Source organism: Serinus canaria, chromosome 6 (assembly GCF_022539315.1).
Source record: "Serinus canaria isolate serCan28SL12 chromosome 6, serCan2020, whole genome shotgun sequence".
Classification (NCBI taxonomy): Eukaryota; Metazoa; Chordata; class Aves; order Passeriformes; family Fringillidae; genus Serinus; species Serinus canaria.
The window spans coordinates 2,059,234-2,070,177 of NC_066320.1; the positions used below are offsets into that span (position 1 = coordinate 2,059,234).

At 51.4% G+C, this 10,944-nt stretch overlaps 1 protein-coding gene across 1 annotated transcript; it reads right to left on the reverse strand.

Moving 5' to 3' along the window:
- Window positions 1-231: 231 nt before the first annotated feature.
- On the reverse strand, window positions 232-4,707 carry AIFM2 (apoptosis inducing factor mitochondria associated 2). The gene is made up of 8 exons (XM_009098859.3): window positions 4,495-4,707; window positions 3,567-3,682; window positions 2,804-2,923; window positions 2,370-2,462; window positions 1,991-2,099; window positions 1,655-1,807; window positions 1,138-1,338; window positions 232-665 (listed from the first exon to the last, which is right to left on the reverse strand). Exons 1-8 carry the CDS (start codon window positions 4,667-4,669, stop codon window positions 511-513), a joined length of 1,122 nt encoding a protein of 373 aa, XP_009097107.4. The 5' UTR covers window positions 4,670-4,707; the 3' UTR covers window positions 232-510.
- Between the last annotated feature and the right edge of the window lie 6,237 nt (window positions 4,708-10,944).

The window sequence follows — 10,944 nt, forward strand, 5'->3', positions numbered from 1 at the left end:
GCTGCTGAGGAGATTATGACACAAAGCTGAATTATATTCTGTTGCATTCCAGGCTGACCATATCCCCTTCCAGGTTTTAGACAGACAATACCCTGGCAGCACTGTGAGCCATTCTCCCTGCAAGCTGCAGAGCAGATGCCAGATCTGTAAGAATCAGGTCCTTCTTAAAAGAGCAAGAATAGAGAAAGCCAGGAAAAAAACCCAACCTACATAACCAACAAACCACAGAGATTCTGAAAAGCACTGTGTTTATTGTTACAAATCAAGGTAAGCCAAGCTTGTTGCCCAGAGCTCTCTCAGCAGGGGGAGTAAAAGAAACATTTCTTCCCTGTTTTTTATCATGGGAACTTCAGTGCAGCTCATTTTGGGAAGTGCCTCCTTTCCCTTCACAGCAAGACAGGCACCCCTTTTATGTGTCACAGTGACAGTATAGCAATAGAAGCAGTCAGTCCAAGCAATAGAAGTGCACCCTCACCCTGTTCCAGCTGCTGGATTGTTCCTGGTGCCCTCTCAGGAGGGCATTGTCTGCCCCATGTTCTTCCAGCTCTTGGAGACAAACAGATCCCGGCTCTTGGCAATGGTCACCAGGAGACGTCCCACGTAGTAACCATTCACCTGGCCCACACCATCATTCCTGCCCATGGAGAGCAGGAATGTTAGTGACCCTGCAAAGGAGATGTAGAGGTGGAAGTGAAGCAGCTGTTGTCCAGCTCCCCTGCATCCACGTGGAACAGCATTCAGCATAGTTCTGGCAAGTTTACATCAGTGCTCATGAAGAAGAAGACCCATTACCCAGATTGTTCAGTCTGTGTTTATTGTAGTTTAAGGGGAGAAAGAAGGAAAAGAGAAGTCATCTTACTCCCAAGATTTAATTGGACAGTGAGCAATTACAAGAAAATAAGTTTCATGAGTAGCAGACTCCCACCAGGAGATTTATCAAGACATTAGTGAAGAAAGAACACATTGTGTGGTAGACTGACACAGGTAATTAATATCTACACTGTGTCTTTGGCAAGGACTAATATGAAGCTGAGCTATAAGCTGGTATTACCCCAGTTTTGAGTTCTTTCAGAGTGAATTCAGTGAGTTCAGAGTCTCAGGAGAGTTGAGACAGCTGTTCCTTGCAGCTGACCTTACCTGGCTCATAGGTTTTGAGAGGCTTCTGTGTCAGGCTGTTGATGATATTTGTCACCACGATGTTGGCGTGGAGCCCAGCATGGTAGGCCATCTTGGGCTCTTTGAGATCTGCACAGTCCCCAATGGCATAGATGTTCTCATAGCCTTCCAGCTGGAGGTGCTTGTTAACTTTCAAAGCACCATTACTTGCCATTTTGTCACCTGTTTTGCCAAACAGCAGGATTTTAGAAGCAGCTTTGTGGTACTTGTGGCCTGAGACCCCAAAATGCTGCAGATGTAGTTGACACAAAGTGAGGGGTTGTTTTTCACCCTCTTTTCTATGTGTCAGGGAAGAGCTGCTTTCTGCCTTGCTGTAGTTAATCACTGCAGTCTCGTGCAATGCATCACCCTTTGATATTTGGGTGGAATCACCCCTGCAGGTTGTACACAGTCCATTCCCCACCTCACACCCCTCAGGCACCACACATTGAGGACCTGCTGCTTCTCCCCACCCTATGGTTTGGGTTTTTTCACTTACCAAATGCAGCAGCATATGCAGAAGAGTTAATCTTTATCCCTGTGCACAGCACCACCATGTCAACAACCACCTCAGTGCCCTTCTCTGTCCTCACTACCATGTCCTTCTGGAACTGGTTTGGCCTGAGCCTTTCTATGTCGCTGACCTTTTCACCTGTTGCAACAGAGAGCCCTGGGTCACAAACCTTTGCTAGGCTTGGTTTGCAGCTAGCTCAGAGGAACAGGAATTCAAGGGAGCCATGTGAAAGCAAAAGAAGTCAGAAAGAGGACATCAGGAGATGCTTTGGCTAAAGGAAGAGCAGCTGGTAGGTGTTCAGAGGCATCATTAAGGACATACTTAACAGCAGCCGGACTCCTTTCCTGAGGAGAATCTCTTTCACCACCTGACGGACACTGGGCAGCAGCTCCACGTCAGCCAGTGTAGTTTTTGAGTGAATAAGGGTGACCTGTAGGGGACAAAACAGCAAATGGGGACACAGGAACAGAACAGGACTCACTGCGTGCAAGGTGGGAGCAGCTACAGCTCGCTTCGCTCCACTCTAATTGATTCCTGCAAGAACAAGCCAGGAAGGGGCACCTAGTGCCAACAGTCCTTGCTGGTGACTGGCTACAGGCTCAGCAACCAGATGTGCAGTCATCTCAGGTGCCTCCAGCAGCAGCACCATGGAACAGTATCAGAACCAGGATGGAGTTAGTTGTGATGAAGATGTTCCCACCTCTTTGTCTGGGTACTCCGTTTTGATCTCGGCAGCCATCTCCACTCCAGCAGCACCACCTCCCACTACCAGGATGCGCTGAGATTTCTCCATCTTCAAGAGAAAATTTGTGTTACAAGAGAGCTGCAAAGGGCAGGAAGCCAGACCCCTTCAGTCACTCCATGAACATTCTGGGACACAGCACAGGCCCAACAGCAATAAACCTCTTAGCTCATTAAGAGGCAACAACAAAGGAGTGCCCTGTGCATTCTTCCTGCCTACCCTGTAATTCTGTTGAGCATTTCAGGTTTCCCCTTATGCCAGAGAAGCCTTGTCCTGGCTGCTGCCTGTGTCCCTTTCTCTTAGACACAACTGGTTCCAGATAGACACAGTGGTATCTGGGACAGGGAGGCTTAACAAAGGCAGGCAGCATTTCCTAAGAGTTGATTCCTCACCTCTTTAACCATGTCTTCATAGGTCTGGATGGCACTTTCCATGTCAATGACCTGGTTGAACTTGCCAGGGAATGGCCCATCACTGCCTGTTGCAAGAATGAGATGGGAGTAGTGAAGCTCCTGGGAGGGCAGAAGGTAGAATGGGACATTAGACCTCTTAAAAGCAGAGCCTAAAATGCAGTGGTTGCCTCCTAGGTATTGGTCACTCATTCCCTCATCTCCATCCCTTCCTGGTAACCTGTCACTGTCAGGAAGTGACTTTAGGAAGAGACCCAGGCCAGGTCACACCAAGTAACTGTTCCTCAAGGTCTGAGCTAAGCACCATTCAGGTGAGTTGAGAGCTTTAAAGAAATTACCCTAAATTTACCAGGAATAACCTGATATTTATGCTGGACACTCACTGGTTCCAGAGACTAACTTCTCTCCTGAACAGAGGTGAGATGCTCTGGCTGAAAAGAGTGATTGATGCTGCTGCTCTTGACTCTTCCTGCAGTTAAATAAGGAGCTGAGCCCCAGGTTTAATTGTTGAGCTCTAAATCCAGCTCTAATAATAAAAGCTCAGCTGAGCAGGAGAAGGGGTTGGGTATTTACTGCACACCCACATCCCAGCACAGCTGAAGGCCACTTAGCTCGCCTGGAAGGGATGGGGCTGTGCAGGAAAAGATGCCAAGTTCTTCAGGAGGATGGAACACACCCTGCTGAAGGCTGGCTGCCTGCACTAGCAGGTGATGCCATAAGGCAGCCAGGTCATTGCAACACCCACCTCACCATCACTGAGCACCACTTGTTGCCTCCCAGGGTCTATGGCCACGACCTTGCCTTGTCGGAAGCTGTCCCCAAAGGTGACCGAGTAGGAGATGAAAGTCTTCTTGGCAAATCCTGTGGGAAGAGGAGACAATGGGAGAACTCTCCTTCTCTGGAGGCTAACCACCCCCTCTTCTCTTCTCTCATGCTGTCCTTGCTCAGACAAAAGCATGGCAAGCATCTGGGACTGTGGGCTGGGCTTTACTGGGTGTTATCTCTGCCCAGCAAGGAGCCTCAGATCAGATGATACTCTTGGCTACATGGCTTTGTCTCTGCTCCTGGTATCTCCTGTACTGGTTTACCAATTACTGTTTCTGTGGTCCTGGCAGTTTCTGGCTGGGTGTCAGAGGCTTTTTGCATGCAATCTGCCTCTCAGACCAAACTTTTGCTGTCCTTTTGATGCTTGATCCCAGCCTCAAACGTGGTACTTTACCCCTGAATTCCCCAGTGATGGGACTAATGGAGTTGGCCCAGCCTCCAAGTGAGGGCCCCGACAGGCCTCAGCAGCTCTCTGAAGGGTTTTCACTGCTCCACCTTTCAAGGGCCAGGGACAGAAAGTGATTGACTCACCCCTTCCAGCAGCTCTTGCTTTTAGCTTAGTCACCTTCTAAACTCTTGAAATAAAAAAATAAAATAAAGGCGGGGGGGGGGGAGGGGGTAGAGATAGTCTGAGCAGTTTTTACTCAGTTTTCCCAGCTGCTGTGCAATTAGCTTCACCACAGACGGTCTGTGGGTCCTCCCGGTGCCAAGTATTTGTTTTCCACATGGAAAACATCAAGTCTTTCACCATCGCAGGGCGGAGAAGACAGTGTGAGCCCGCGTTCCCTGCCGCTCCCCGCATCCCTCCGCAGGTGCCGCTGGGACAGGGGGGCTGCCCGCGCCCTTACCGCTCTCCACGGCAGCCCGGAGCGCGGCCACGTTGTGATGGAAAGCATCTCTCACGTCCACCAGCACGAAAGGGACGGCCCAGGATTTGAGCAGGCTGGCGGCCGCCGTCCCTCCGAAGCCGCCCCCGACCACCACGACCCGCACGGACTCGTCCAGGGACAGACGGGAGCCCATGGCCAGCGCGTCTCCGGCGGGCGCGGTGCGGGGGCCGGGCCGGGCCGCGCTCGGCCTCCCCGGGCGGAGCCGCGGGCGGAGCCGGGCTCCTGGGAGGTGAGCCTGGCACCTGGGGCCGGCAGGACGCTCAGCCCGGCACCCGGGGCTGGCGGGGCCCTGAGTCCGGCACCCGGCACCGGCAGGGCGCTGAGCCCGGCACCCGGGGCTGGCGGGGCGAGGCCTGGCAGGAGAGCCGCGGGCCGGGAATGGCTCCTGCCAGGCGAGCAGCGCGCCCCGAGCGCTTCACCTGCCCTAAGCCCCCCCTCCGCCTATATCCCCCCCTGCGAGAAGGGACCGAGGGTTTTACACGCTGAGGGCTCAGCTCTGAGCTTCACAAGGCTGGGGGATGGCTCGCTCCACCCGAAGAAATAACCTTTTGGAGAGGAAAATTAAGATTACATAATTACAGAAACAATTAGGAAAAGACCTCTGAGATCATCGAATCCAACCTATGAGCAAACCAGCACCATGGCACTCAGTCTTTCCTTAAACACCTCCAGGAATGGTGAACCCATCACCTCTCTGAGTAGTTAATTCCAATGTGTAATCGCCCTCTCTCTAAGGAAATTCCTCCTGGTGTACAACTTAAACCCAGAAAACATGTATCTGCTCTGAGTGGAGCAGGAAAGGGAGCCCAGAGATGGCTGTGCAAGAGAGAAGATCACAAAAGCTCCGAAAGGTTTGGGTAGGATGAGACTTTAGAGGCCATCTGGTTCCAACCTCCCCACCATGGGCAGGGACATCGGCACGGTGGAGACAGTGGGACATAAAGAGGGAAGGGCTGAGGAGGTGGCAAAGGGCCCGGGAGAAGGCGAGTAGGGGCTGGAAGAAGTGGGCAGCTCCATTTATTTCATAAAGGACATCCAGATCGGTTCTTCTGCAGCACAGAAGCTGCCCCGAAGACTTTCAGCTCCTGTGGCATTCTGGATAAATATAGCTGCTGGCCCTGTGGATAAAAATGGATAAAAATAGCTGCTGCACACACTGCTGTGTGTTGTGAGCTGGCAGAGCTGCTCCTACACTCCCCTGCCCCCGCCCTGCTCCTCAGCGGTGCCAAAACCCCCTCTCAGCAAAACACCCTCCAGCCTTGGGGGTGGCAGACGACGAAGGAATTTTCCGGGAAAAGCAGAGCCTGGACTCAGGATTGCCGCCAGAGGGTGCAGCCAGCTCGGCCGTGGGGACACAAGCCCTGTGAAGAAGGTTTGAAGGAGCTGGGGCTGTTTAGCCTGGAGAAGAGGAGGCTTAGAAGTGCCCTTATTGCTCTCTGCAACTTCTGAAGGGAGGCTGTACACAGGTGGGGTCGGTCTCTTCCACCGGGCAGCACTGACAGAACCAGAGCACACAGTCTCAAGCTACAGCAGGGAAGGGATAGGTTGGATATTAGGAAGAAATTTTTCACCAAAAGAATAATAAAGTTCTGAAACGCTCTTCCCAGGGAGGCGGTAGAATCACCATCTCTGGATGTGTTTAAAAAAAGTCTGGACATGGCACTTGGTAGTTGAGATGTTAGGGCACAGGTTGGACTTGATCTTAGAGGTCTCTTCCAACCTCATTTTTCTGTGATCCTGTGATTCTGTGACATGGGACACAGTGTCCCAGTCCAGTGCATCCTTGCTTTGGCCACAGGAGGGGCTCAGGGACTGGGGAAGGAGGGTGACAAAGGGGTCGACAGGAGTGGGGGATGTTCCTGCACCCCAGGCTCTTCAGCCTGCAAGAGAGCTGGGAGGGGAGAAGGAATGGAGAAAGCCCTTGATGGGAAAGGCCTTGGCAACACTGAAATACACCCAGATGCTGTTTGTTACACAGCATTCAGCTGGAAATGCTACACTTTTCAACAGGAGAAAATATTAATTAATCTGTGCAATATAAACCTTCAGAGCTGCTAAACACCTGTCTTGGCTAGGAGATCTGGGAGCTATGAATGTCCAGAGGCTGGGAAATATCCCCAGGGTAGCTGTGCTCCAGATCTGTCTCTCTTTTCTCCTGGTACTGGCATGGTACATGTGTGAGGAGGCTACTGGAAGAGCCTGGCAATGACTGGCTTTGGGAAAGCACAATTCAGTGCAAAAATTGTGAAAAACCAAACCCACCCCCATTTCTAAAGGTCTGAACTCTCTGATTTAAATCTGATTTAAGCTCTTCTGTAAAATTACATGGACAGGCTTGCTTGGCACCCCTTGTGTGAAACCATCCCAGCTGGGGCAGGGTTCTTACCTGTATAACTTCTTTGGTGTTTCATCTTGCTGGAACAAAGCTGGATCAAAGGCCCATTCCTAGCTGAGGATGCTGGGGATGAGTTGTCACTTCCCAAATGCTGCTTTCCTGTCCCCCTTCCTCTGCACCTTTGTGCCCAACTCTGTCTTTTCCAGAGGCAGTTTTCATGACAGGCATTTTCTTGTATTTTACAGCACATACTCACTGCTGGGAGCAATACATTACTCCAGCAGAACTCTGTACATTTCCCCTGTCACCTGGGCCAGGCTGAAGGCCCCATCCTCCCCTGCCAAGCCTGAGCTGCTGGAGACTCTTTCTGGCTCACAGCCACCTCTGCAAAACCCCAAATCCTCTCCTGTATCAGCAGCCTCACACACCACATTCCCTCTGCCCACAGACATGTCCTGCACATCGTCCTGTGACAGCCCCAGTGGCACCAGGGTGGCTGCAGCTCCCTGGCTGTGCCCCTGGAGGCTTTGCTTCAGGGAAATGAGGATTTTGAGTCTCCAAGGGATGAAGGATTGCTCTAAACAAAGTGCCTGGCCCATCCTTGCCCCCCAGCTCCCCATTTTTCCTGGGTAAGCTGGCTGCCCCCATGCCTCAGGAAGCTCTGCTTCAGCCAAGGTGGAAGTGTGTCTGTTCAGGGCAAAGAATCACCTGGAAAAAACAATTCAAACAGTTTCTGTCTGCTTTTAAACACCAACACTGGCTATTTTATGCCTTATACATAAAAATCTACTTTTAGCAGAAATCAACAAGGTTCCACTTACATTTATTCTCTCCCTGACAAACCTCATTTTTCATTCCAAGTTTTTCAGTGTCTTGAGAAGACAAGCTGCTTCCCATGGACAACAGCACCAAAATCACCCTCTTTTGGTCAGGATGTGTATTTATAGGCAGCATCTCTATACATGCCAGCCCATAAATTGGTCACAGATCCCAGCCAGAAAAGGGTGGGAAAACCCCAGGGGTGAAATGCAATGGTCTCTGCAATTAAATGGTCTTTGTGTCCATGAGAAGAGCCATGGGGAGCTGGGATCTCCTTCCATCCCACCCCAGGACTGTACCACAAAGCTGTTCTCCTTTTCCCTGGGATCACAGCATGCTCTGTGCCAAGGTGCTGCCCAGCTCCTCTATTCCTGCACAATAGAGCAGGATGAGTTTGCCAGGCTCAGGGTGCTGTGGTGACAGGCTTCACCTCACCTGCCATCACCACCTACAGACTGGGGCTCAAACCAAGGCAGCTTTTGGGGAAATGGGGGTGGCCAGGCTCATGTCAGCTCCTGGCATGGGGTTTCCTTCCCCTTGGAGGAAACCCCAGCTCAGACAGCTCCTGCAACTGCCTTTGGGGTTTGTGTCAGATCTTTCCTACTCCTCCAGAGCCAAGCATGTAGCAGACATTGGGAATTTTACAGGAATGCCATTTTGTGGGAATTCATCCCTTATTGTGATGTGATCCAGGCAGGTGCCAACAAGAAACTTTATCAGCTTTATTCATGTCAGCTGCCTGGCTATAAGGATTGCAGGGATCTCCTTGGAAATTCTCTGGCTCCTCCAGCAGTGGAGCCCAGAGATTGACAGTGTGGTGGCAACTCTCTTTTATGGGATAACATGGTTTGTGGCATTAATCCCTGTGGGGTGGTAGAGAAGCATAAAGGATCTCAGTGGCTGGGGTTTCTTTGGGGAAAAGGAGAGGGCTTGTGCAAGCTCCTTTGCTCTTGAGGCAGCTTTTGAGAAAGAGCTTTCACTCCTGGTGTGGGGAGTTTTCTTCCCCTTGCCCCCCAGATTTCATTACAGTGAAAGCAGAGCATAGAATAAAACTGTGTCCTGAAAAAAAAGGGCCTAACAGACAGGCAGGCTTTGTCCAAAGGTGTAATTACAGGATAAATATGGGATGCAGACCAAGAAATGCAGTCTGGTCAGGCATGCAGTCTCTTAGAAAAACACAACAGAAAACAAGGTTGTCATTTAATGCTGAAATGTCCACATGTACTGCAGCCCTTGTGAGTCTCTCACTGGCCCATGGATCTCCCCTCTCACCTGGTGTTTGGATGTTTGAATGGTGCAGCTGTAGCCATGGACCAGCTCCCTGCAAGGACCACACCAAGCCCCACGATGGAGAGAAGGAAAGGGTTGATCCAGCTTCCAGCAGAAGCCTGTGAGGATTGGTGAGGGCATTGCTGGTGTGATGGATTTCCTTGCCTCCAGCCCCTGTGCAGAAATCCCCTCTGATAGGACTGTGAGGAGACAGGGGGGATTAGCTCATCAGATCCCATTAAATGGAGCTGCAACAAGTGAGGAGAAGGCTATGGGAGGTCAGCACAGCCAGCACAGCATCCACCTGCTGTTTGGGAGAAACCTCATGCCAGGCTGGAAAAAGGCCTTTTATGGATTTCTATGGACCTGCCTGGCAGCTTGGATCCATGGCCCAGCAGGACCACCTGGGTGTTAAACTGCAGGGCATCTAAGGTGGCATTTCAGAGACTTGCCCACCTTGACCACTCCCTTACTTGGCTTAGCTCAAGAAGTGCCTCTCCAAGACAAGCCCAGCCATGCCAGCATGGCCCAGGCAGCTCTGAGTGCTCTGAGAGGGAAGCAGAGAAGCAGCAGGATGTACCTGCTGTCCAAAGTCAACCCCAGGTTAGACTGGCAGAGGGAATCATTTCCCAGAAAGATTCCATTTTGAGGGGAACATCCATCATTTGTTGAAGTTCTTCTTGGTGCTACATCATCTTGTGTCACCTGCAATGACCCCAAAGAGAAGCAGTTTTGGCTGGTGGCCCTGTCCCACAGGACACATAGCCCCTCACTGTTCTGGGCTGTTCTGGAAAAGGTCTCTCTGGTCATAATTAGCATCACCCCAACATTCCCGAATTCCCCCCAAAGCACAGCTGCAGCAGGCTGGGAGGTGAGCCTGGAGGCACTACAGCTGCAGGTTGGGGTTGTATTATTTCCTTATTTTAAAACAAGTTTTAGTACTGCTTTATTTCAGAAAGCCTAGATCTTTTGAAAAGAGGATTGATTTTTTTTGTTGTTGTTTTTTGGCATTGATGGCTATGACAAAAGGTGAGGCTGCATCCATTGTGGGCTTCCTGCATGGTCTGTCTGGATGCAGGCATATCCTTGCTCTAAGGCACTCTCTTACTATGACTTTCCCAATCCATGCTTTCCTTCCCAAATCCATGCCTTTCATCCTCTATGGAAAGAGCTGGGCAAGGCCTGGCAGCAGCCAGAGCAGGCTGAGCAGGAGGCCCCTCTTGTGGGGGAACAAATCCCCCAGCCAGCTCAGGGGGATTTCAGCTGCTCCAGCCTCGAAGGAGCCGCCTCCCCTGCGGCTGGATGCGCCTGGAGCCCGGGGGTTTAATGGGAGCAATTAGCGCCGCGGAAATCTGCATGGGTCGGGGGCATGTTTTCTCTCTGTCCTGTGACAGTTTTGACGGGAAGCTGGAGGGTGGCCAGGAACAATTGCTTATGCTTGGCTAGCAGTGCCGGGCTGGAGCAGCCGGGGCAGAGGCAGCGCAGGTAAAAACGGGCGGCCATCGCTGTCCCCTCTGGAACACAGAATCCCAGAATCATGGAATAATGAGGTTGGAAGAGACCTCTAAGATCACTGAGTCCAACCTGTGCCCTAACACCTCAACTAGACAATAGCACCAAGTGCCATGTCCAGTCTTTTTTTAAACACATTCAGAGATGGTGATTCTACCACCTCCCTGGGAAGAGCATTCAGTACTTTATTATTCTTCTGGTGAATTTTTTTTTCCTAATATCCAACTTATCTCTTCCCTGCTGTAGCTTGAGACTGTGTCCTCTGGTTCTGTCAGTGCTGCCTGGTGAAAGAGACCAACCCCACCTGTCTACAACCTCCCTTCAGGAAGTTGTAGAGAGTGATGAGGTCACCTCTAAGCCTCCTTTTCCCCAGGCTGAGCATCCCCAGCTCCCTCAGTGGTTCCTCACAGGGTTTGTGTTCCCAGCCCCTCTCCAGCCCCGTTGCCTCCTCTGGATGCGCTCCAGCCTCTCAA

Excerpts from the sequence above, each read along its gene's own strand:
- AIFM2 (XM_009098859.3), bottom strand. The coding sequence starts at position 4,669 with ATGGGCTCCCGTCTGTCCCTGGACGAGTCCGTGCGGGTCGTGGTGGTC. Across the intron at positions 3,683-4,494 it reads CCGGGCTGCCGTGGAGAGCG|GATTTGCCAAGAAGACTTTC; the intron begins GTAAGGGCGCGG and ends CTCTTCCCACAG. Across the intron at positions 1,339-1,654 it reads TGCATATGCTGCTGCATTTG|GTGACAAAATGGCAAGTAAT; the intron begins GTAAGTGAAAAA and ends TTGGCAAAACAG.